The 27,350-nt window shown below is 32.4% G+C and overlaps 2 protein-coding genes and 2 pseudogenes across 3 annotated transcripts; 1 reads left to right on the forward strand and 3 right to left on the reverse strand.

The window, feature by feature from the left end:
* Positions 1-1,141: 1,141 nt before the first annotated feature.
* LOC111296319 (transcription termination factor MTERF8, chloroplastic-like) lies at positions 1,142-2,539 on the reverse strand. Its single transcript, XM_022890562.2, has one exon. The coding sequence runs from the start codon at positions 2,355-2,357 to the stop codon at positions 1,242-1,244; it is 1,116 nt and encodes a 371-aa protein (XP_022746297.2). The 5' UTR covers positions 2,358-2,539; the 3' UTR covers positions 1,142-1,241.
* A 6,445-nt stretch (positions 2,540-8,984) lies between these two features.
* Positions 8,985-10,450, reverse strand: LOC111297761 (uncharacterized; annotated as a pseudogene).
* Positions 10,451-12,610: 2,160 nt separating this feature from the next.
* LOC111295870 (transcription elongation factor SPT6 homolog) lies at positions 12,611-22,540 on the reverse strand. The gene is made up of 17 exons (XM_022889645.2): positions 22,359-22,540; positions 22,155-22,241; positions 21,798-21,927; positions 21,603-21,669; positions 21,045-21,195; positions 20,832-20,961; positions 20,503-20,749; positions 20,214-20,399; positions 19,998-20,123; positions 19,499-19,885; positions 19,322-19,429; positions 18,446-19,225; positions 17,520-17,661; positions 16,230-17,401; positions 15,094-15,303; positions 13,651-14,146; positions 12,611-13,232 (listed from the first exon to the last, which is right to left on the reverse strand). The coding sequence occupies exons 1-17, from the start codon at positions 22,387-22,389 to the stop codon at positions 12,832-12,834; spliced, it is 4,851 nt and encodes a 1,616-aa protein (XP_022745380.2). The 5' UTR covers positions 22,390-22,540; the 3' UTR covers positions 12,611-12,831.
* A 372-nt stretch (positions 22,541-22,912) lies between these two features.
* On the forward strand, positions 22,913-26,971 carry LOC111296854 (uncharacterized; annotated as a pseudogene). Its single transcript, XR_016326099.1, has 2 exons — positions 22,913-23,125; positions 24,417-26,971. The product of XR_016326099.1 is annotated as an uncharacterized LOC111296854 (transcript).
* The last annotated feature ends 379 nt before the right edge of the window (positions 26,972-27,350 follow it).

Genomic DNA, 27,350 nt, shown 5'->3' on the forward strand with positions numbered 1-27,350 from the left:
CCTAGAGCAGCCAAACACCAGTGCCTGCACTTAACAAGGCCAAAGGTCACTAGTTTTACAGTGCTTTTACAAGGTAACGCCAATTCTGGCCCTGAAAGATTGACATCTGTTGTCTGGGAACGGAATTAAAATGTTTTACAACATTAATTCATTTCCAGCTGGGCCATCTGAAACTAATATATTAACAAAGGCACACCAACAAGAAAACAATAGCTTAAATAGCAACAAAGTTTCTCTTGTTTCAATTAATTACTTAGATTCTATTTGTTTGGTTTTTATTTCAAAAAAAAAAAAAAAAAGAAAAGAAAATGATTCGCTCCCTTGGATACAAAACCCAATAATAGAATATTAGAATGATAAAAAACAAAACATCTCTGGAGATTAATCAAAGAAAGATGAAGCATCTCTAGAAAAACTTCATAAAACTAGAAGGTAAGTGATAAAAAAAGAGACAAACAACTTCAAAAGGCCTGTAGTGCAGACAACCAGAGCATATAATAAGTAAAAGCAGCTTGCTTCACGGACATAGCTGATTTGCTCGTTGAACAGGGGGAATCCAGTTAGTTCCATTTAACATCCAGGATTTTCAAGCGATGGAAACACTAGACTTGTCTTTCCCTGTCTTAAATTTCAAGACAGAGCAACAATACAGTCACTAGCTTAGTACAGAAGACGAGTCATTTTAATAAATAGTACAGAGGAGATTAAGATTTTCGATCTGACACCACTTATAAGAATAAAAAATGGATTCTTTTCCATTCTTTCAGAAGAAAAACTGGAATCATTTTGGTTAAGAGTTTCCCAATCTGCTAGAAAACTGGAAATCGCAGGCTTCCGACACTGAAAAATGAAAAACGAATATGTATCTCATCAAAAGACACTTTTGAGTAAAGAATGAAAATTTGCAAAAGTGAGAAATACTATGAAGCTAAACAAGACCTAAGTTATCTCAAAATAAAAGTTCTATTCCTAAACATTAAGATATGAAGCTAACTATTATGGGTTTTTCAAGTTATCAAGGATTAGCCAAAGGAATTCCACTCAAAGCAAGATTTTAAAATAAAGCAAAGAGTTGCCTGTAGATGGATTATAATCAAAAAACAAAATAAAATGACCTTAGGCAAACTACTATCAAGAAAAATAAAAAGCTAATGGCCACAGAGATGATATTAAGCGATCAAACTGACAGAGCCATAGTACATTAGGAACCAGTCAAAAGGAATCTCTAGGTAGATTATGATCTACAATACAGGGGTCAAACTTGCTGATTTGGGATCAAATTTCTCATTCTTGCCATTGGTAGTTTTTCTTTGCTTAGCCGCATGCTGGTACATATCCGACAAACCTGGAACTTTGTCCCTATGCTTAGTAATATATTCCTCCAAAAATTTCTTTTCAGTTAGTGTTATTACCCAAACAATCTTCTTATCCTCTTTGATCAGCTTCATCGACTCCAAAACCTTCAAAACTTTATACCTCGCAATAATCCTTTTATCGACTGAATAGAGAAGCAATTTCGGGTGTGCAATGATAGTCTTTAAATCCAGCTTCATAGTGTTCACATAAAAATCCATCAAATACCTAAGTTTTTTCTCAGAACAAGCTAAAGAAAAAGGATCTTTCCTAAAACTATTCAACACTTCCTCCTTACTCCATCCCAAACTCATAAAAGCCTCCACTTTTTTCATCCAATTCGACTTGCTCATCGAACAAATCACCCTAAGAGCATGTATAAACATAAGCTGTTTTGGTTCAAGACCTATTTCTTTAACAGTTTTAACCGCGTAAACTATTCTGTCATGGCTTTGCAAGAGAACTCTAGGCTGTGATACCAACAATTTCGATATCCTACTAGCAGAAATCCCTTCTCTAATCAGAAAATCAACATTTGGTTGTAAAATAGTATTCCAATTTAAAGTCACTAACCACGAAGATCGTTTAATAGCAACCAACAGTTCCTCACCATTCAGAAAAGGGGATAAAAACTCAAAAGATGACTTGATAAGAGAATCCAAGCTTCGAAAGAGAATCAAAGGATTCGACACAACGAGTTCAGGCAAAAGCTTACCCATAAAACCCTTTTGGATGAGATATTCAAGCTTGGGCTTGAGCTTTGTGTTAACTCTGCAATTGAGGATTTTAGGGTGTTTTTGAACCAATATGGCGATTTGGGTATTCTCGAATCCATAAGATTTCAAACAGTTGAGGACGGACTTGGAATTTGGAGAGCTTTTTGGGAAGGGTGAAAGAGCGGATTTTAAAGGAGGCGGTTTTGAAGCAGAAGAAGGGGTTGGGTTCCGTTGAAGGAAGCGTTTTTGGGTTAGAGAAAGCAGATTTCTCAGAGGGATTTTAGCCATTTTTTGTTGAGTTTAAGCAGCCGCAGAAGGAACTCCCCAAACCACAGGAAATCGAAATCCAGGGTTGTTCTGAAATTGGAAAAACCAACCCGCCGTAACCCAACTAATTTCAAAACCCGACCCAGTTTGATTTACCCACAAGAATCGGCAACTTAAATGTTATTTTTTATTGAGAAATGTTTTACCATATTCAAGTCGAACTTAAGAAAACAGGGGATTTAAAATATATAATAAGAATATTAACATTTTGATCTAATAAAAAAACTACTCAAAAGAAAATTACCGAATTTGAATTTGATAATAAGAAAATTAAAATTACTGTATTACCTTTATTAATCAAATAAAAAAAATAAAATCTCTTTATTTTTTCTTACTTCTCTAACGTGAAAATTTCTTTCTCTTAAGAACATAAACCTTTTACGTCCGTTTATCTTTCTTACCTTTTGTCCATCCTCTTCCTTTACTCTTCGTCCAATTTATTTATTTTGCTTTTCAATTTCCTTCTCTTTTCAGCTGTTCTATCTATACAAGATTGAAATTGAAGGGTTTAAAGTTTTTTTTTTCATCAATTTTTCTCTATTTAAATTGCATCAGCTTATTAAAGTTAGAGTCTCTTTCCTCTTTCTTTTATATCACTCTTCATTATGTGTATTTGATTTTATTATTTAATTATTATTTATGTTGATTCTGCAAATGGATTTGAAAAATATCTTGATTTTAATTGTTTTATGTTAAATTATTATTTATATTATTTTCAATGGTTTTAGATATCATGTTTAGGGTGATCTTTTTGATATATTAGTTTCAACGGTGTTTTTATGTTTTTAATAGCTTTTTAAAAGAAAAAAAATTACAAATAAAAAAAGGACAAAAATAATAAAATGGCAAGTGTGCATATTTGGCTTGGTTCTTTGATAAAGTTGTTCTCATTTAATTAGATAAATAAATAAAAGGTAAATATTTATAATTTATAAGGTGTAAATTTTGGAAACAAATGATATGTATATATTGAATTAGGATATGTATGTTATGTTTTTGGGATATGGACGTTTAGATAGGAAGATATGTATATATTGCCTTTTGGCTCACGGCAACCAACCTTACTATCTCAAACATATCAACAACTCAATTCACAAAAACCCACTCATACTTCCAATTGAGACCCCAAACCCAAACTCTATCATCAGTACACCAAATTGCCATTACACCCTTTAGGCTCTATCATAAAAGCCCTTCCTACCATCGTGAGTCAACTTATCATAAAATAAATCATCACTCACAAATTTTATAGTCCCAACCTATTGACTCAAAACATCCTCCAATACCCTAAAATAAATAAACCCAACACAATCATTACATAACAAAAAAAATTAAAACCAAAATAACAACAACAAAAAATATGAAACAACAACAAAAATATCAAAATAAAAAAATGGGAATGGGTTATAAGTTTAGGTTTATTTTCGATTTTGAAAGAGTTTCATTTTAGGAGGGTTCTTTTCAAGTTTAGGTTAGAAAAAAAATGAGGAGAAATGCCACTAGCAGTGACAACAAGGATGGCAGTTGAATATGTAAGGTGAGTTTAGGGAAATCAAAACTATAGAAAGGAAGAGGAGGAAGAAAATAGTACCTATCTAGGTTTCAGGCAATTTGGACAATGGCAAATGATATTTTTAACCACTAGAAGTTTTAGGTTTCACTCTCAAATCTACGGTTTTAAGGGTTGATTTTGGAAAATTCGATCTTGGAATGGTGATCAGGAAGTTAAAGAGAGCTTGTAGTGAAAATTCGAGAAAAAATGACGTTGGATGGCGATGCCAATGATCGAAAATCATCTTAAAAGAAAGGGTTTAACTTTTTTTTTTTTATTATTTTGGTGAAAGTAGGGAAATGAGTAGGCAAAAAATGTTGGTTTTAATTGTCGTTTTAGGAAAATAAAAAATATATAAATTTGAAAAAAAAAACTCTTGACCCATTTTCAACCGACCTAACCCAAACTGAGCTTGATTTAAAAGTCCATTAGATTTGGCCAAACCTCTTGCTTTGATCCACCTAGAGTTTAACCCCAAGAAATTTGTTTAGTATAATCTTTTCCTGTTTTATTTTACTTTGTTATCATACATTTTTAATTTTTATTTACTATCAAATATTTTTGAAAATAAATTTGTTGTGGATGACTAAGGAAAGAGGTTTTAGAAATAAAAATAAAATAATATTTTCATGTAAAAATATAATTTTAAAAATCCTACCTAAATATTGAAGATAATTCAAATAATTATTTTTGCAAAAGAATATTGTCTTTTGTTTTAAAAAATATTTATGTGAATCACTCAAGTGAAAGATCAAGTTTTGTTTAATTTTACCTAGATGTTGAGGAGTTAGAAAATATAAATGAAAATATTTCTAATACCAAAAATATCATTTTCATCCAAGTAAAACCTATTTAGAAAATAATATAATTACATGCATCATTTAATTCATGTCATATTGTCATATATGCATTTTATGTATGAATAAAAAGAACACATAATCATTGGAATTGTGTCACAACATTACTAAATAATATTTTGATGAGACAATGAAGTCACATAAATTGTTTTGATTCAAAGATCTAAAATCTATAATTCAATTTGACTAACTCAATAACAATTTTATCACTAAAGTGGAGATTTTAAAATCATATCATATAATATCTTCATCTATATATAAGATTTTTGAAAATATCAAAACTTGCCCAATTTTGAAAATAGGTGAGGGAACATTGGAAATTATTTTCAAAATAATAAAACTGAGTTTAAGCAATACACTTAATTAAAGATATAAGAAATCAAGTAGAACAAAGCTAGAATTGAGCTTTGTTAAGGGGAGGACGACTGCCCATATATAGGAGTTGATTGCCATAGCTTTCAAGGAAATAAAAAATCATTTTGTTATAAAAATACTTTTGGGCATTCCACTACCTTATCAGCAAAGAGTGTTCTATTATAAAATTATACTAAGGCAATCGGATGCCATTATATGGGAGCCGATTACCCTAGTTTAAAAAGTCATATTTTTTAAACGTAAGAAATGATTTCTCTTGAAATGAAAAGTATGATTATTCAAATGAACTAATATGTCCATAATTGTTAAGAAAGGTATCTTTGACGTGCTTTTTTATTGAAACAACACAACCAAATAGACACAATCTTTGAATTTAATCCCTATAAATAAAAATTGTAGGTATCCATTTGAGAAGTTGATGGAAAGAGTTCATAGGATTGAATAATCAAATATTCTTTTATCTTTCCTCCATTCTTTCAAGACAAAGGCTTATTTATTTGACATTATTTTATTGCAAGAAATCTTGTCAAAGATAAATTATTTTTGTCTCTCATCAAGGAGATTTTAGTGATTTAAATTTTTTAGTACAAAATATATTAAACATTATCTTATTGTATCTTAGAGGTTATTCGATACAATTTATTTTATAAATTATAATTGATAAGGATGAAATAAATTTTTAAGGAAAGTGACATTTACAACGCATCTTGAAGTTAGTTCATATATTCTTTGAAGGTTTCATTTTAAAATCAACCAAGGCTTGAAAAGAAAGATTACAACAGAAAATATAAATGAAAAATTATCATCAACTTTAAAATTCATAATTTGCAAGTCTTGGAACTAACATGCCCGCCCTTGGGAATATGGAATATTTTGTAACAGCAAGGGTTTCATTAGACTAATATAAAAGTTTTTTTAGTCTAATTATGTCCAATAAAATATCGAGAGCTTATTTTTATTTTAGAGATATTTTAGGGTTTATTTTATTACTATTCCTTTATATTATATTATTTACTTTTCAATTTTATCTTTTCTTCTACATTTCATCAATGTATTTTTGTTGGCACTTTTCTATATGAGTGCTAGTTAATAAAAAAATTATGTAAACTAATTTATATCTTAGGATATATAACAATATTATATTTTTTTGAGAAATTACTATCATAATTAAATATTTCATTTATATAATCAATTAAATAATCAATTATTACATCATAATTAAGTTACAATAATTTTATAATCAAGTAACAAACTAGAAGATAACTAAACAAACCAATCAAACTCACATAAAGTGAAACTTAAAACTAAGAGCTCAAAATTTTAAAACCTTCTCCTAACAATATTATATACCAGAAAAAACAAAAAAGCAATGATAAATAAAAATATATTAATTTTACCAACTTTTATGATAGTTAAGTTTCAATAATAAGTTATTAATCAGTTAAAAATTAATAAATTATAAAAAATCTAATTTCATAACCAACGACCAATCACTAATAAATAGCAAAAATAATTATGAGTCATAATTCAAAAGATTATAAGAAAATAAAAAATATCTTATAGCAACTTTATTTTATGAAAGAAGAACTACAAAGTGCGATTAAATTGAAAACAAGGAAAAGTAGAGGAAAATAAACTAGAAGAAAAGGGAAAGATAACAGGAAAAAAAAAAAGAAAAAAGAAAGAAATAGAAAAAATTGTAAAATATATTTATTTTTAGAAAATGGAAGATTGAATACAAAAACATGGGTTTAAAATATATTTAAAAAGCAGTATAAAGTGTTAAAAAAAATGAAATAGTTTTAAAGCATCCAAAACAAAAAACAATCCAAACAAAGTAATGAAAAAAACACATGGGTGTTACCCAAAATGTAAATAAATAATGCTTTAGAGATAATTAAGGTTCAATGTTGTTCATTCTTGGACATAAAGTAATAAAATTGATGACAATTTATCATTTGTATTAACAGAATATTTAATAAAACATTTCAAATCCATTATTTTTCATTATAAAATCAATGAAATTAAAAATACAGTGAAAATTTGTCATTTTTATTAACATAATATTTTGTGAAATATTTCGATTCCAATACTCTTTGTTAAAAAATCAATAAATTTGAAAGTATTGTAAGAAAATTTCAATAATTAAAATATACTTATAAATTTCCATATTTTTTTGACACATATAAAAAAAAAAAGATTAATAGAATTCGAACCCAAACCTTTCATATCTTCTTAAGCCTTCTTAACTACTGAGCCAAAAAGTTGGATGGTAAATTTCAATATTGAATCATAATCTAGTTCGGGTAGCATCACAGTACCAATATAACAACCATTCAATAAAATAAAGCCTTTGATAAAAAATCTCAATCTTCACTGTCAACTCTTTCATAGTTTTACAGTATTTTTACAATTTAATGCCAACTGGCCCTAACAGAGTGACATCTGTGACCACTGAAGAGTTGGCCTCTCTTGTCTGGGAACTGAATTAAAATGTTTTACAACATTAATTCATTTTCAGTTAGGCCAGCTGAAACTCATACTAACAAATGCATACCCAGAAGAAAAGAAGGATTGAAACCCAAGAAAGTTTATCTTGTTCCAACTAATTGTTTGATTCTATTTGTTTGATGCTTTTGCTATTTGCTTTTTATTTCCAAAAGTAAGAAACTGATTCGTGCTTTTGGATACAAAACCAAATAATAAAATTTTTGAATGATCATAAACAAAACATTTCTAGAAATTAATCAAAGAAAAATGAAGCATCACTAGAAAAACTTCATAAAACTAAAAAGTAAATGATAAAAATACAGAAAAACAACTTCAAAAGGCCTGTAGTGCAGACAACCAGAGCACATAATAACTAAAAATGGCTTGCTTCATGGGCAAATTACAGGGTTAATCACCCAACTTTACGAACTTTCCCAACTGGGTTATCAAATTTCAATATATCCCATTTAAGTAATTAACGTTTGTTAAATGTTTCAAACTTAGTCACTCTAACAGAAAACATCCAAACAATTAACAGAAAAAGAACATGATTGGCAAATCAGATGCCACATAATACCTCATATCCACATCATAAAAGCAAACAAAAAATCAAATCCACATGAACAAAATCAAACACACAATAAATCAACCAAATTCTTCTCACATATATTAAACCACCACCATTTCTTTTTCTTTTTCTTTTTTTCGTTTTTAAATCACTGAGGCTCAATCCTTCAACCAGAACCATAAGAGAAAAGATAGAAACTTGTGCCATAACTAGTCTAGCAATAAGAAGATGCAGAAAATTGAAAAGAAACAAAGAGAAACAAGAGAATCATTTGGTACAGAAGACAGGGACATAGATTGTCAAGTGATGAAAACGCTAGACTTGTCTTTCCCTGTCTTAAACTTCAAGACAGATCAACAATACAGCCACTAGCTTAGTACAGAAGAGAAGTAATTGTAATAAATAGTATAAAAAAGGAGATTAAGATTTTCGAGCTGACACCACTTAGAAGAAGACTAAATGGATTCTTTTCCAATTTTTAAGAAGAAGAATTGGAATTGTTTTAGAAGCATTTTTTAAGAGTTTCCAATTTCCTAGGAAACTGGAAATCACAGGCTCCCAACAATGATAAAAGATAATGAATATGTATCTCATCAAAATACAATTTAGAGTAAAATTGAAATTTTGCAAAAGGGGAAAAAACTTTGAAGCTATGAAAGTTCCTAAACATAATTCATCTCAATCACGGTAAGATATGATGCTAAACTATTAGGAGTTTTTCAAGCTATCAAGCATACCCAAAGGAATTCCACTCAAAACAAGATTTTAAAATAAAGCAAAGAGTTGCCTGTAAACAGATTATAATAAACAACAAAATGAAATGACCGTAAGCAAATAAATATCAAGAAAAATAAAAAGCTAATGGCCACAGAGATGATATTAAGCGATCAAACTGGCAGCGTCATAATACTTTAAGAACCAGTCAAAAGGAATGTCTAGGTAGATTATGAACCACAATAAAGGGGTCAAACTTGCTGATTTGGGATCAAATTTCTCATTCTTGCCCTTGGTTTTTTTTTTTTTTTGCTTAACAGGGCACTGGTACATATCCAACAAACCTGGAATTTTGTCCTTGTGCTTAGTAATATGTTCTTCCAAAAATCTCCTTTCATACAGTGTTATTACCCAAACGATCTTCTTGTCCTCTTTGATCGGCTTCATCGACTCCAAAACCTTCAAAACTTTATACCTCGCAATAATCCTTTTATCCATTGAATACCTAAGCAATGTCAGGCACGCAATGATAGTCTTCACATCCAGCTTCATAGTATTCACATAAAAATCCATCAAATACCTAATTTTCTTATCGGAACAAGCTAAACACACAGGATTTTTCCTAAAAGTATTAAATACTCCCTCCTTACTCCATCCCAAACTCATAAAAGCCTCCACTTTTTTCGACGAATTCGACTTGCTCATTGAACAAATCACCCTAAGAGCATGTATAAACCTAAGCTGTTTTTGTTCAAGACCTATTTCTTTAACAGTTTTAACCGCGTAAACCATTCTGTCATGGCTTTGCAAGAGAACTATAGGCTGAGATACCAACAATTTCGATAACCTACTAGCACAAATTCCTTCACTAATCAGCAAATCAACATTTGGTTGCAAAATGGTGTTCAGATTTAAAGTCAACAACCACGAAGATGATCGCTTAAAAACAACCAACAGTTCCTCACCATTCAGAAAAGGGGATAAAAACTCAAAAGATGGCTTAATATGAGAATCTAAGCTTCGAAAAAGAATCAACGGATTCGACAGAACGAATTCAGGCAAAAGCTTACCTATAAAACCCTTTTGGATGAAATATTCAAGCTTGGGCTTGAGCTTAGTGTTAACTCTGCAATTGAGGATTTTAGGGTGTTTTTTAACCAATTTGGCGATTTGGGTATTCTCGAATCCATAAGATTTCAAACAGTTGAGGACGGATGCGGATTTTGGAGAGCTGTTTGGGGAGAGTCAAAGATCGGTTTTAAAGGTGGCGGTTTTGAAGAAGAAGAAGGGGTTGGGTTGGGTTGAAGGAAGCATTTTTGGATTAGAGAAAGCAATTTCTCAAAGGTATTTTAGCCATTTTTGGTTGGTGTTTAAACAGCTGGAGAAGGAAATCTCACCACATCAGAGGCTGTGGAAATCGAGGGTTTTTATCAAATTGGAAAAACCAACCCGCCATAAGCCGACTGATTTCAAAACCCGACCCAATATGATTTCTCCGAAAGAATTTTATTTTGGATTAAACATTAAACATTCTTTATCAGTTTAATATTTAAAAAATTAAAATTATTAATTTAGTACATTAATTTTTATTTTAACATCTACTTTCTTACTCGATACTAACGTTACCGATTAACTTACTCATATAACATAAATATTTAATAAAATATTAATAGGCATTAAAAAAATTTAGTTAAAACTATATCATTAATTATTACGTAATTATTAAAAGAAATATGTTTAAAAATTCAAAAAAATTTTAAAATTTTTTTGAGTAATCTAATATTTTTAAAAAACTTATAAAAAATAAAAAACTAAAATATTTTAAAATATATTTTAAAATTTAAGGAAACATAAAAATTTTAAAAAAAATCTCAAAATTTTAACAAAAATTACAAAAAATTCAAACAAAATTTTGAAAATTGAAAAAAAATTGCAAAATTTTTAAAAAATTGTAAATTTTTTTAAAAAAACTATGAATATTTTTTATTTTTTTAATCTGAAATTTTTAATTTTTATATATTTTATAAAAATTTTTATTTTTTTTGAATTTTTTAGATTTTTTATTAAAATTAAAATTTCGTATTTTTTGAATTTTTTATAAAAATTTTAGAATATTTGCAGATTTTATGAATTTTTTAAAATTCTTTTTAAAATTTTTATTTAATCTGACGTGATAATTGATATATAATATTAATTAAATTTTTTGTTACATATTAATATTTTATTAAATGTTAAAGTTACATTAGTAAATTAACTAATAACATTAGTTCGTAATACTAAAGTGATAACAAAAAAAAAATTTAATTACCAAATTATTTTTTTAAATATCAAATTGATAGAAAGTATATAACACAGAACCTACTTTTATATTTAACCTTTTTTATTTTTATTAAAAAAAACTTACCTTGTTAAATGGAACTTAAGAACATTGAGATTTGATAAAATATCTTGATTTAATATTGAATTTTATTATTATATTTTTTATTTTGTTAATATTAAAATAAAAATAATAAAAATTAAGATTAAAATTATAAGCAAACATTAAGTATTAAATTGATAGATAGTTTTATTAAAGGATGGATCCATGTATGTTTACATTACAACTTTGATTGTTTAGTTAAAAAGATGAAAAAGGACAAGATAGAAAAATTATTAACTTAATAATTAAAATTAATAACTACATTTTTATTTGGTATCTTAACAATTAAATCAATAAATTTTTTATTCTTAATCCTTTCTATACTTTCTACCAAACAAAATCTAAGATTTTTTTTTTAATTTTATAACTTTAAAACTTTATTTGATAGAAAAAACAAAAAAATAAGGACAAAAAATTTATTAATTCGATAGTTAAACTACAGTTGTTACAATTTATGAAACCTAACTATTGAATAAGCAAAATTTTTATCTTTAATTATGTTCATCTTTCTTAATTCTATGATACCTATTCTTTCTATTTCATTTGGGTACACCCTACTGATTTTTAATTCAACCTCTTTTCTTGCTTTATCATAAATGCATAGCAAAATTTTTAATAAAAATTTAATTTAATGATTGAATGATGTTGATGGCAATTCCAGTGAGAATAACCGGTGCCTTGCTGGAAGATGACTCATCTGAAACGTTAGAACATACCCGAACTCTCACCTTCGCCGCTCCCCGACTTTTTTTTTTTCTCGCCGGTCAATCACTGACATTCTTTCAAATAGAGGTGATAAAAAACGAAAAATCGAGATAATAAAAAATCTATTCAAAATCATAATATTCCACTCAATTTTAATTGAATTTTTTTATTCAATTCGATTTAAAATTTAATATTAAATATATATTAAATTTAAATAAAATATAAAAAATAAAAAATTAAATCAATCCAATTTATATATTTATATTAAAATTCATATATATTTTAAATTTTTATAAATAAAAATAATAATTTTATATCAAAATTTATTTAGATATATTAAAATAATATATATAAATATAAAATTTAAAACCTAAAATTGATAAAATTTAATTCGAATTGAGTTTAATTTGAATTTGAATCAAATTTTAAAATTTTATAATGTTATACAATATTCAAAAAAATTCGAATCAAATCCGATTCGAATTATTATCACCCGTATATTAATCATCTTAATCGGAATTACCATCAACAAACTACAAGAGAACAAATAATGACCATTAAATTTTAAAAATTTTCACCCATCCTATCAAAGATGGCATAAGTCGATATTAGATATCAACTTCGCTGAATCTAAAAATAAAATTTAGACACTACATGTGCAGAACTAATATGATCATTTGATTAGTCAGCAATGTAATAATTCCAAGAGTGAATATGGACGACAAGCTACTAACTAAACTCTAGAGATATAGGCTTCACCAGCCACCAGAACTACTGCCCTTGGGAACAGATCCCCAGCCAGAACCACCATTGTCAGTAGCACCACTTGCTTGGCCCCAACCACCATTATCACCGCCCCAACCACTGCCAGTTCCACTTCCACTTTCAGTTCCACCAGCGCCCCAACCACCAGGGAAAGCTTCCTTACCTGGAGAGTTTTGAACTTTAGCACCAGGGAAATTACCCCAACCATCATCCCCTTTCTTGGTACCTGAATCCCATTTGGGAGTATCATTATCATAAGATGAATCCTGCCCCTCGTTATGTCCTCTGCTGCTGTTATATGATCCCCTACCACGTCCACGCCCACCATATGGCCGTGGCACACCACTCGGATGCCCATCTCGGCTACTGCTATTTCTGTAATCATTTCTACCTATAATACCAAACAAACCAGCTACAAATTAGACAAATAGAGCAAACAAGCTACCCAAGCAGAAAAGCACTTGAACGTACAAAACGCATAAACAAAAAGAAAGGAGCAGTATCCAGAATGTTTGGACAATTATTCCCAACTTTCTGCCAATAATGAACTTCATTTATTCACTACTCCAAACAAATGACAAAAAATCAACAAGAGCTACATAATTAGTCAAAAGTAAAAATATGTATTTACAAACATCTACAGCACGCAATCACAAAGAAATAATAGAAGATAAAAAATCTAATGCAATCCAAATCATCAAAACACCAAAACCAGACCGTTCTCCAGATGTTAAAGAACTAAATGCTGAGATTTACAATATCCTACAGATATTGTACACGATATAAAAATTGGATGTTTCAATATTCACCTGTTCTTGACCCTGGAGTGGATGATTGACCCCTGTCAAAAGACTGGCCTCTCCAACCACCTTCATTGTTTGAACCACCCCAACCACTACCCATCGATGCCCCTGCAGAGCCTCCAGAAGCAGGGCTCCGCATTGGTACCATTGCTGCAACTGATCTAATTGATGGAGCTGACTCATTCTGTGGATCATCAATATGCCTCTGGAAATATGCAACCAGACGATCAATGTCCTCAAACATCCTTTTTCTGAACTTGAATCCCTTGGGATATAAGCCAATATACTCATGATGTGGATTTGTACTCCTTATATAAGTAAGAATGAAAGTGCCCGGATGTTCATGAGAAATGCCAAAACAATACACAATCCTCATAGGATACTCTGATTTCTCAATCCTTAGAAGCTCATCAATCTCTGTTTTAGTTCCCCGCCTGAACTTACGATAACTCAGCATTGCCTTTAGATGAGACACAAGGGGATCAACATATCGATCCATTACCTGCAATTTAAATGAAATCAACAGACACATCCATTACATGGATTTTTATGCCTCCACAACATAATTTATTATGCTAACTTCAATAAGATGAATGTAGCAACTATTTCTTCAAAATGTAAAAACAGATTTTGATTGCTATGGATTATTACTCTCATAAGTTTTACTAAATTAGGAGACTTTGGCATTCAAAGATAATAGATAAGGATTAATTAGCTCATTTTTATCAAAATGACACATGACACAGCAGTATTCAACCTTCAAGGACTTAGAAGAATCAGGAAAAAAAAATTGCTTCAAGGGGAATAATAAGAGAAGTCCTGCGAATTAGATATACAAAGCATTATTCAACCTTCAAGGCCTCAGAAGAATCAGAAGAAAAAAAAAAAAACTTCGAGAGGAATGGTAAGAGAAGTCCTGCAAATTAGATAAACATGTAAATCCAATTAAAGTTGTATGTTTGAAAGTTTTAAATATGCTAACCAGTCAAGATCATGCAAATCACATAATTCTTAAAATCGTAGACTAAAATTATTCCCAAAGAAAGACATATATTAATCTCACTAAAGAAAGCTTGAAAGTTAACACATATCAATTTGTTTGACAAGGGGACCAACCATGACTCTTGCCTATGCAAAAACAATAATAGAATCAAAGACTAGAATCTTCTAATGGAAGTCCTCAAGATTTAAAGCATGGACAAACAGATTTCTTGTATGATGATAACAATAAATATTCAATTTTTGTGCTCTTAGGGTCTACTTCAAAAATCATCCTTCAGTTTACGATCAGTCATTGTTTTTCCAAGTGGAGAAGACTGCTTGCACAATTAACTGTGACTCTCCATGCAGCACTATACCTATGTGGTTATTACACTCAATTCATATCCTTTTACAAGTTTAAAGGGGTTTATCAGGAAAACCCTGGAAACAAGGATTAAAAAGACTTACCTCATCCAAATCCTCAAAAGTGTCTTCCCCAATTTTCAATGTCTTCCCGATGCGAAGCAGGCTGGTGATGTCCTTGTGTTCTTTTCCACCTTCAACTATATCTTTGTGAGCGTAAACTCCATCATACACTTTGAGAGTTAAAGTTAAATAAGAAGGCCCACGCGAACTGGGACGGATAATACTTTCTCCAGGATCCTTGTCAGATAAATACTGTTCAACGCAAAAAAATAATAATAATAATAATAAAAGCCAAAATATAGTTAGCCATTAATTTAAAAAAGAAAAACGAAATGAGCTTGTGCAAAATTGAAAATAAGAAAGAAAGAACAGCCATGCATTGAAGCAATCACAAACTGGCTTGGATAATAAACACCTAAAAGCTGCCTGATTAAGTCATTTAGGCATGTGTTTTGTTAATTTTCTATATTCTATGGGCTTGATATTAATTTTTATATATTTCAGGTATCTCAGCTTACAAGCACTAGTTTTGCTTATTTACCAATGCATGTTCATCAAACACCGGGCTATTACTTACCCTTGTTTCTGCTCCTTTTCCTATCTTTTGTACCATTTCAATCTTATTTACTCAGTAGTTTATAGGTTGATGATAAATTGAGAACAGAGATTTTCCCCTTGCTTCTCTCTTTACCTTCCGCCATTTCCATTCCCCCCCACCCTCTTAGTTTGAACAATTTCCTCCCCTTTACCCCGTCTCTATGATTTCACCATCTCTGTTGTCTCTTTCCCTTCCCTGTGATGCACCATATCATTATATGAAAGGTGAACTTCTCATATCTGATGTTCATATTAAGAAAGAAAAAAGCATCTTGAAAATTCTTAAAGCCAATGGATAGCACATTTAATAGACATTTTCTTCTAACAAAATGTAAATTTATATTAAACATGGCCATTCATGATTAATCAACTTCTTTTTGCACATGTAAGATAGACTAAGGTTGACATCATATTTTTGCCAGAGTGGAATAAGGAAAACAAGAACAGCAGATGTTTATTCCTTTTTAACTTATAAAAATAATATATGACCACTAAAAAGGTTAATTTTTTATATAATAAATTCAATTCAAATTCAATCTAAGTTAAATCTAAGTTAACAAGTTCCATTACTTGTAACATACCTCCATAGCTTCATCAGCAGTAATATTTTGGAAGCGTGGATGGACAATCATCCTTGGCTTAAAATGCTTCTTTGCCAGCTCCTTCTCTTTACGAGCTTTCTCTTGCTCACTCTGTAAACTGCTTCGCTCCTCATAGTAGTAAGGATCAAGGTTCTGGACATGCTGGTATCTGTTGCTTCTCATCTCACTATCTTTACAAACCAGGAAAACCTGATACCTATTCTTTTGAATTGATTTAATCTTGCAAGTCAGGATGTCACCTTCATGCAGCCTATCAGACAACTCCACAATATCTCTTGAATCATCTGCATAGTCTTCTTTCATAATCATTCCAGTCAATCCAGATTCAAGTACACAGATAGCTCGTCCACCTTGCACTCTGCGAACTGTAGCTTGCACAATTCGACCTTCTGCCAGGGTATCCTCAGTTTCACCTGAAATCATGAAGAACTCCTCATCTTGACTTGGTTCTTTATATTGTTTACGCCAATCCTGAAAGCCCTGAATTAATTCCCTTCTTATATCATAAAAGGTCTCCCTCTTATTTTCACGCTTCTTGCTTTCTAAATAGTTATCAAGACGAAGACTTTTCAACAAACTAGGCCGGTCCCTAACATGTTCTATTGCCATCTCCAATGCATCCTCTTCATCAATGTCACCTTTAAAATCCTCATCATAGACATCTTTTGCCAACTCTTGAGCAATAAGATAAGATTCTGGATGTATTCTAGTGTCATCCAACATATCAATGAACTGACTACTGTTGGCAGCAAGCCCACTGCGACGGACACGCAAAAAGCCTACTGCATTGACAAACACCTTCTTACCAAGTCCATGGGTTGTCAAAAGGTCCTTCCGAGTAAAAATTGTTCCAACTCTTACCAATGACCTTTGCAATGATGCTGCCTTTCGAGGCCCAAGACCAGAAATGAATTGCAAAGGGGCAAACAACCATTCATGACTTATAGCCAAATTAACATCAAGGCCCACCTGGTTTGTGACATCAACCAAAACCTGTTCAACCATGCCATACTTCTCATCTGTCGTGAGAAAGTTCTCCAAAGGACTAAGCCTCCAAGACAATATCTCCTTCCCTGGTCCACATAAAGTTGCAACCATTGCCAACGGATTTTGAAGATAACGCCCAAGTGCAACGGCTCGCTTAACAATGCCTGACAACATTTATATAAGGGACAAGAATCTTGTTCAAAAGATAAAGATGGATAAAAATTTGCATACCTAAAAAAGGTTCAAAATACACATAATTTTCTGATATGAAAATCTATTTACCTGACTGGCCAGGTAGCTGATCTGATGAAATCCTAGAATTTTCATAGAGACGGGGAAGAGATTCATCCCCATATACAATGCTCAGCTCATCCATTTCATGCCCAACATCTCTAGGATTTTCCTCCACCATCTTAAAAATAATCTGGTAAAGAAGAAATAAACTAAATAAGCAGCACAAAGAGTGAAGGACCAACTATATAAGAAACATAGCATAATGAACATTGAAAATTCATTCTCTCAGTGCACAGTGACAATTCTGCTTGATATCACAATATTATTCAGCAACAATGGAACAAACTAAATAAACACCACAAGGAATTAAAGGACCACCAATATAAAACAATTGAGTAATGAAAATAAATCCACTTAGCACACAATTACAATTCCATTAAATATCATAATTAATCAGGATGATTGAAGCAAGTAATTTCAGCAAGTAATCCGAGTCCTTCCTAGAGGACAAATTCTGAAATTTATTCTGGGTACCACATGTGAAACATGTGCAGAACAGAATCCTGAAGCAGATACTCAATCGAGTCACATACTATGATAGTCCAAAACATTATGCCACTTGTGACCAGGATGTATCTTTAGAAGATAAGAAAATTAATTGAAAGAGAAATTAATGACAATAATAACTATCTTTAGTTAAAAAAAAAAAAACCATACATTCTAAAACAATTCACGGACTTGATTAAAAGCAATCCGCCTCCCCAAGGCTTTAAGAAAATTGAGACTAAGACATTTCAAGCAAAGATTTGCAAGCTAACAAGTAGTAGAGACAAAGTAAACAAGATCAGATGCTGACAAAACAAGAATTGTCTTTTACCAAAGAAAACAAAATCAAAAGACAAAACAAGGACATATATCATCTTAAATAAAAAAGGAAAAAAAGTTCTTGACATCTCAACAATAATAAGCCTTACCTCATAAATATCATCCTTCAAACGTGTACAAGACAAATTCACAGCTCCAAGAACAACAACATGTGGTTGATGATCAGTCATGAACTTCAAAACTCGTTGCTGATCATTTTTCTTGCGTTGCTGGTCATTGACATTTTGAGACCGTAATGTAAGAGAATCAGTGTAAAGCACATCAAGCACCTCCCCAGATGAATCTAGCATCACAAAAGTGGTTGCAGGCTTCCCAGGGCCCCAACAGCAAGCCATTACTCGAGGTGCAGCTTCCTCATCAGAATTTATATCATTTTCCTTCCTTTGATAAGGCCCAACAGAAACTTTATTCCACAAACCCTTGCCATATTCCAAAAGTAACCAGTTCTTAGCTCCACTAGCCAATAAGGATCTTGCTTCTTTCTCCATTGATGGCAAAAGAAAACCGAAAAAAGCATCACTCAGTATCAGCTTCCTCTGTTCATTCCATTGTTGAGCAGATTTACTAACACCATTACTGAGATATAGGTCATCACATTCTTTAATCAAGTCATTCAGACATTTTTCTGGCAGCTTAACAGTTACTTGAAGAAGCTTCTCCTCTTCAGCCTTCTGGATAAGGAGCCACTGTGCATCCTCAAATCTGCCCAATGGTTTTTCACGCAACCACTTCACACCTGCAAATTGATGGAAAGAATCTATGGCTATTTTTCCATCAGGAGTAGGACTGGTTGATACTACAGCATTCTCCATATAGAAACCACGAACATATTTCTTGACAGATGGCTCACAACTTATCTCAACCGCAGCCTAGGAAAAGAAAACCATAAAAAAGTAGGCCAGGTAGAACAAGATGTTATGATCAACAATAGTACAGTATTTGCTTATAAGAATAACAGTGTATACCATATGTCTGGCTCCTTTAAGGACAGCTTGTGGAGTCTCAAACATTGCACAAGTAAAGTTTGAAGCCATCACTTCTGGTGTCTCCTTAGCATCTTCCAACTCATCACCCTACAATCAAATCAAGCAAGAACATTAGATCTCAAAAGAATATAACAGAAACTACCAAAGCACACTCACCAGCTTTTCCAGAGATAGCTGTGATCCTAGTTGCTGAGCACTGTATCCGAACTTGCTCGCAACCTCCCACAGGCCAGCCTTATTGCAAATACTATATTGTGATCTCCTCTTGGGCCTCTTATATTGACCTTCATCCACACCAACCTCCCCTGGCGGGAAATGCAAGTTAAACTTGGCATCAACATCATCAACTTCCCTTTCTGACTCTGCATCCTTGAGATCTTTAAGAATCGACTCAAAAAGCCGTTGGTTCAAGTTAAGTCTTGTCTCATCATATACCCGACGAGATTCTTCTTCAAATCGCTTATTATAGTGTGACTGGAGACCAGTCTTTCTCTTTTGAAGAAGTAGCCATTTTCGGTCCAGGTTCTGAATTGCCCAAAGTACCTAAATAGAAGCATAGTAGACATTATTCACAGGAAAAACCTTTGTCTTAACTTATGAACTTGATTTGATAGACAATCAACAAATTTCATAGTTCCATGACAAGTCCAGTTACCCTGTGCCACTTTATTGTAGATGTTTTGTCAGAATTATCCTGATCAACATCATCAACCTCATGTTGCTCAGGATCTTTTAGCAGACTTAGGCACATCTCCTTGCGATACATCGCAATAAAGGGAATCTGAAAGCAAGAAAGAATGCAAGAATACTAAGAAAAAAGAAACCAGACCAACATATAAGTGTTAGATCAATCAAATCAGTAAGTACTAACATCTAACTTCTGCACATGTGTTAGATCCAAAAACCTCATGATGTCATCCTTGTTTATAGAAAGATCCTGCCTTTCTTTACCAAATAAAGGTACAGCACCACTTATAAGTTGGTTGTGTATCCAGGTGCTCTCTTCTATTATGCTCATTTCATCTGTTGGAGGAGTGCCAGTGCTTTCTTCAGAAACCTACAGAAAGAAATGTAAATCAATCTCAACTTATGTTAAGAGAGATCAAGGAAATAAAAAAATAACAATAATAAGAACATTTTCATGAACCATATCAACAAACCTGCATTCTTTCTGGAATATCATTCACCCGAATTTGGTCATCCTTTTCTGTCATATACTTTTCAGAAAGAACAGTGGGTTCAAATTGATCTTCAAGTCTCCTTTCTTTCCATTCATTAGAATCTAAGCCCTGTTTACGTAGCAGAAGGAGTTCATCAACATCACCAAATATATCTTGAGCTTCTTTTAAAGCAGATTGCGAAGCTCCTGATGCCTGCCTTGACTTCTTATTCTTCATCTTCTTCCGTCTAGAAAACAATTTATTTAATGAAGAGAATTCCAAAATTAAATATAAAAAGAAGGCATATTCCTGTAGTACATAGGTTGTACCTAACAGAAGTTCCATGCTCATATTCTTCGTCTACAATAAAGTCTGCCATTTCATCTTCTTCGCCCATATCTCCATCTTCTTCCTCCTCTATTTGGTCTTCATCTTCAGGAATATCTTCAAGAGGTGGTCCTAAAACATTACATATATCAGCAAGCTATTGAAAACTGAATTCAAGTTATAATGATCATGGACAATATGTTCAATACACGAACCATCATCATCACCAAATAAGGTACGCTTAAGCTTTTCCTCAGCAGTTGTCCCACCCTTCATGCTTCCATCAAACTCATCATCAGACAGCCCAAATCGTTCCTCATCTAAATCTCTTTGAGCTTTTTTTAACCGCTTAAATTTCTTGCTACCCTGAAAAAATTTTGAAGCATAAACCTCAAATATATTGTTAATAGGGCTGTGCAAGAAAACAAAGATAGGAAACAAAGATCCAATTGAACCATTGTGTTTTTGAAAATCCAAAAGGTGTGTTGGAAATCCAAAAACCAAGTAACTATACAATGATGTGTTGTTCCATTTTGGTGTAGTTTTTAAGCATATGAGCTTCAGTTTTTGCTTTTAAATTAAAAAAAAAAAAAATCAAATGCCTTAAGTTGGTTTTTCTTTTTTTCCCCTCAACCTAAACCAAAACCAAACAGAATGCAGTAATACAGACACAAAAACCCTCATAAATGAATAAAAATCTCCACATCAATGACAAATGAGAAACTTAGCAATAATCATTTTCTGTATAGGTATAGGGTCACAGAGCTTACAACCTTTGGTACATTAACATCATTTTCCCGGAGGAGCTCATAGTCATCTTCGTCAAGGTCCTCAGCTTCCCTGAAAATACAGACATAAACAACATCAGAAATTTCTAAGCTACCCTCTCCGACCTGAGAACATAACATGAGGTTTTCTTTAAAAAAAGAAGTAGCAATAATGTATCATCATAGAGGGAAAATATTAACTTCTTTTTTCTTTTTTTCTTCTTCTTTCGCCTCTCCTCATCGCTATCTTCCCTCTCTTCATCTTCATCTACTTCTTCATCTTCTACATCATCAACTATGAATCCGTCATTCTCATACTCATCTTGCCCTTCTGTTCAAATCAATAAAAAAAACAAATAAATTAATACAATTGAATTCAATAACCATTAACAAAATTGGAAAAAAAAAAAAAAAAGCCCATCATGGCATTTAGCCCTAATTTCATTTCCCTTTTCATTATTTCCCTAAGAAAATTTTACCGAAAAAGGAACTCAGAACTAACAAAATTATTCCCCCCATTTTGGAACGAGAAATTGGATTTGAAAAAAGAAGTTATACCGTCTTCTTCATCGTCGTCATCAGGGTCGCGGTCATTGAGTGTGTCTCCCTCAATGGGCTGTCCTTCCTCGTCGACCTCCAACTCATCTGCATGATTTGGACCCAAAAAAAAGAGAAATTTTGAGAAAAAATGAAAGGTTTGCTAGCCGAAAAAATGAGTTAAGGATTTGATTTTCGCTTAAAAAAAGGAAAAAAAAGTGTCACCTTCTTCATCAGAAACGACGTTTTTTCCCATGCTTTCAAAGAGAAAATCTACACAAGGAAAAACAGAAAAAAAGAGAGAAAGAAATAGTTCAGCTTCCGACAGAAATTGAAAGTACCAGCGATCCTTATGCTTTCTTCTGATACAAAACCCTAGTAAAGAAATGGGGGACGCGCACTTTCACAGTTATTTTCAGTAACGGTTGTGTTTAAAAAATATAGAGAATATTTTATTCAAATAATAAAAAGAATAATAATATTTATAATAAATAAATTTATATTTGTCGTTCAAAAATAATTAATTATATTTATAATATTTTAAAAAAATTTCTATTTTATAAATTTATAATTACATACTGAATTTTTAATATTAAATTCAATAAATATTGAATTTAAATTATAAAAGCTGTTTGATATTTTATTAAAAATTAAATAATTTTTTCATTTTTTTACACGACTCATGAAAGCTGCCAAAGAATGAACAATCTATTTATTTTCAGAAAAAAAAAAAAAAAGCTTATCTCTGATTTTTTTATAAAAAAGACAGTATGCAAATGGAATTTTTAGCAAAAAATTTAAATGACCCAGACCCAGCGCAGCTCAGCCCAAGCGTCTGACCTTGTTTTCTTCCAAACTCAGCCGAGCCGACTCCTACACCCTTTGTGTCTCTTCTCCTTTTCCTCTTTACTACGAGTCTCACTCTCGGATCAAAAAATACTACCCCTACTCAAAAACCGCCATAGCCCCTCGCCGCGCCAGGCCAAGCCAAGGTAACCCTTTCTTTTTCTCCTTTTCTGTAATTTTACTTTGCTTTCTTTTCTTTTATTTTTTCTTCCTTTTTTGTTTTCTTTTTCGATTTTTTTTGGTGTTTGAACTTTATTAAAGGAAAAAAAAAGCAAGCAATAGAACAAATAGTTGAATTTAAAACTTAGATTGTGGAAAATAGGAGAAGAAATGGTTTGAATATGAAAAATGATCAAAGGGAAAGGTGAGAAAAAAGTAGTTGTAATTTTTTTAATGAATGAACATTGGCAGTGAAATCTTGATCATAATTGATCAAAACGTGTTTCTTTTCCGTGCTTAGAATAGACTTGACAATTCGTATATTCGCATCATGTCTGCTTCGTTTCATGATAAATTCGTGTGACACAGCAAGCATGTTGATTTTTTTGTTTTTGTCAGACACTCCCCTATACAGTTTTTGCAAAAATTTTAAATTGTTGTGTTTTTATTTTTGTATTGTTTCTGTATTGTGGCATCATATCGTGTTTAAAATTACCAGGTCTAGGTTGGAAGTATGGAAAAAATGGGTTTTGTTGGGGAACGGAGGGATGATCCGTTTTACTTCATTTCCTTACTCTATGAGCTTATTAATGTTTAAACTTAGTTTCATTAGTAAATGAGTTTTAAGGTTCGTTTCATTGACATGAATATAACAAATCAATAAAACCTCCTTGTAATCCATTAGGTGAGAACTTTTACTGAGTTGCAAACCTGTAAGAAAAAAGTTGTTGTAACTTTTTTTTAATGAATGAAAATTGGCAGTGAAATATTGATCATAATTGATTAAAAACTGTTTCTTTCCCTTGCTTGAAAGGATGGAAAAATGGTTTTTGTAGGGAAATAGAGGGATGGGTTGTAACTTTTTTTAATGAATAAAAATTGGCAGTGAAATCTTGATCATAATTGATTAGAAAGTGTTTCTTTCCCTTGCTTCGAAGGATGGAAAATATGGCTTTGTAGGGAAACAGAGGGATGGCTGTTTCACTCCATTTCCTTCCCCTATGAGCTTATTTGCATTTAAACTTTGTTTCTCTAGTAGATGAGTTTTAAGATTCTGTTTGAATTTGTTTCATGAGACTTGCTAAGTTAATCGAATAAATTGTTAGATGAATATAACCAATCAATAACCTCCTTGCAATTCATTAAGTGAGGACTTTTACTGAGCTGCAAACCTGTGATACTTAGGTCTAGGTGTATCTTTCTTTAAGGGGCAAAAAGTTCATAAAAGACATGCCTTGGTTAAGCTTATTTTGTCAAATGTTTTTTCTTTTGGTGTAGTTTTTTTTCTTTTTTTCTTTTTTCAAAGGAGACAGTTGCTTGAGGATAGGGTAAGGGATTGCAGGTCGGGACGAAGTCAGAAGGTGTGTAATTTTGCAGATTGTTACACACTCTATCAAACTAGGTGCTGACTAGAGTAAAGCTATTCTGAGATCGGTATCAGCATTTTTCATCCCTTTTGATTTTGTGTGTCCACCATAAGCATTATGGCAGTCCACACAAGCATTCGGCTTATATCTTATTCTCAGGAGCTCGTGGATGGACAGTCACTCTATATTTCTTCAAATTGCCTTCCTGTTAAGGCTTTAAAATATGAACCTGCTGGCCATGCTTTTCATTATGCTGCTCTTAAACTCCTTGGTTGTGAGGAGGATGATACTGCAGAAGCTGATGATCAGAATGTCTCTAATGATAAGTAACAAGTATATATGCCATCATCTGATTCATATAGCAGCAAAGAAAAAAAGAAATCTGCCACTGATGGCAACCAACAAGATCACTATGCATTGTTGGGGTTGAGCCATTTAAGATATCTTGCCACTGAGGATCGGATAAGGAGAAGCTACCATGAAGCTGCCTTGGGGCATCATCCTGACAAACTTGCAGCTCTTCTTCTTGCAGAGGAGACTGAAGCTGCGAAACAAGCAAAGAAGGATGAAATAGAGAATCACTTTAAGTCCATTCAAGAAGCATATGAGATTTTGATTGATCCTGTAAAGAGAAGAATCTATGACTCCACTGATGAGTTTGATGATGAAATTTCTATTGAATGTACTCCACAAGACTTCTTCAAGGTGTTTGGTCCTGCTTTCCTGAGGAATGGACGATGGTCGGTGAACCAACCTATCCCATTTTTAGGCGATGACATTACACCACTAAAAGATGTTGATGATTTCTACAATTTTTGGTCTAGTTTTAAAAGCTGGAGGGAATTCCCACATGCAGATGAGTATGACCTTGAAGAAGCTGAGTCTCGTGATCATAGAAGGTGGATGGAGAGGCAGAATGCAAAATTATCTGAGAAGGCTAGGAAGGAGGAATATGCTCGGATACATGCACTTGTTGACAATGCTTATAAAAGAGACCCAAGAATACTTAGGAGAATGGAAGAGGACAAAGCTGAGAAACAGAGGAAAAAGGAAGCCAAGTTTCGGGCAAAGCAGTTGCAGTAGGAAGAAGCTGCTAGGGCTGCTGAAGAGGAGAGACACCAGAAAGAAGAGGAGGAGAAATAAGCTGCTTTACAGCATAAGAAAATGAAGGAGAAAGAGAAGAAGCTCCTTCGGAAAGAGCAAACTCGCCTTCGAATACTTTCTGCACCTGCTTTATCCCAGCATTTGCTTAATCTTTCTGAGGATGATGTAGAAAATCTTTGTATGACCCTTGGAATTGAGCAGCTTAGAAGTTTATGTGATAAGATGGAGAAAAAAGAAGGGTTCGAGCTGGCTAAAATAATCAGAGACGCACGTGGATGCAATGGCAATGTGGAGGAGAAGAAATTAGATGAAACAAACAGGTCACAGTTGAATGGTTCTGTGGAGTCTAATGGAAGTGTCCTGTTGAGCAGCTTTGAGAAGAAGGAGAAACCTTGGACCTAGGAAGAGATTGAGCTTCTGAGAAAAGGAATGCTGAAATATCCTAAAGGGACATCTCAGAGGTGGGAGGTTATTTCAGAGTACATTGGTACAGGGAGATCTGTGGAAGAAATTCTGAAGGCTACCAAATCAGTCCTCCTTTGGAAGCCTGATGCTAGGAAAGCTTTTGATTCTTTTCTTGAGAAGAGGAAACCGGTGCAGTCTATTGCATCTCCACTTTCCACGAGGGAGGAAGTAGAAGGGGTTTCTACACCTTCAGGGAATGAAAGCAGTGCTGTGAAGACAGTTAGCCCTGAAGACCCTGGTAAAAGTGCAAGTAATCCTGTTGATGTGGTTTCTGGTAATGGGGTTTCATCAAGTTCAGAACAAGATGTATGGTCTGCTGTACAAGAAGGAGCACTAATTCAAGCTCTAAAGACATTCCCAAAGGAAACCAGTCAGCGTTGGGAACGAGTAGCAGCTGCTGTGCCAGGGAAAACTGTCAACCAATGCAAGAAGAAATTTGCGTTATTGAAGGAGAACTTAAGAAACAAGAAAAACACATTTTAGTTATTGGATTAACACTATTGGCGCTCAGAAGTAATAAATCATCATGAGGAATTGTCTTAGCGTCTTCCATTCATATTCAATTCTTTCCTTAGAAGCTAGGAACTTGCTTGTGCTACAAAATATGTGCAACAAAACCAACCTTTTTCCCTATTTCCTACACTCTGGCTCTTGTGATGCTATAAAGGTTTGTATAATTCATGTTTTTGCATAAAGTAGCTTATATATTGATATAAACATGCAACATTGCATGATTTTGTACGGAGCAGTATCTGCGTCAATACCCATAATTTAGAAATTGCTATTTTTTCTTTTATAATGCTTTTTGGTTCCGATCATTGTTTTGATACTAATTCCATTGGTAATTGTCTTTGACAGTTTTGTGTTTGATATATTATTATATATTTGTTCATTTAAGTCATTAGCATCATTATATTGAGAAGTTCTTTGACCTTTCTTCACAAGACTGTTTAAAAGCCTACATTCTCTTGAGCCTTCGTTCTATGTGGATGATTGGTGCTGCCTTGCCTGGTTTGGAAGATTATACATTTCCTGTCTTGATGTTGGTTCAATTAGGTAATTTACAAGGCAAATAGAGAAGTTCTTGCAATTAATAGTAATTTTGACAATTTATATATTCATATCGTGTCTATTTCATTTCAAACATTTGTAAAATACGAAAATTATTATATCGCATTTCATGTTAAACACAAAATATAATTTTTTATCTTTTATCAAACTCATATTATATTTTTAATTTAAAGTTATGTCATCTTGTATCGTATCAATTGTTTTG

Source organism: Durio zibethinus, chromosome 12, assembly GCF_047325235.1.
Source record: "Durio zibethinus cultivar Kanyao isolate XHJ-2024 chromosome 12, ASM4732523v1, whole genome shotgun sequence".
Taxonomy (NCBI): domain Eukaryota; kingdom Viridiplantae; phylum Streptophyta; class Magnoliopsida; order Malvales; family Malvaceae; genus Durio; species Durio zibethinus.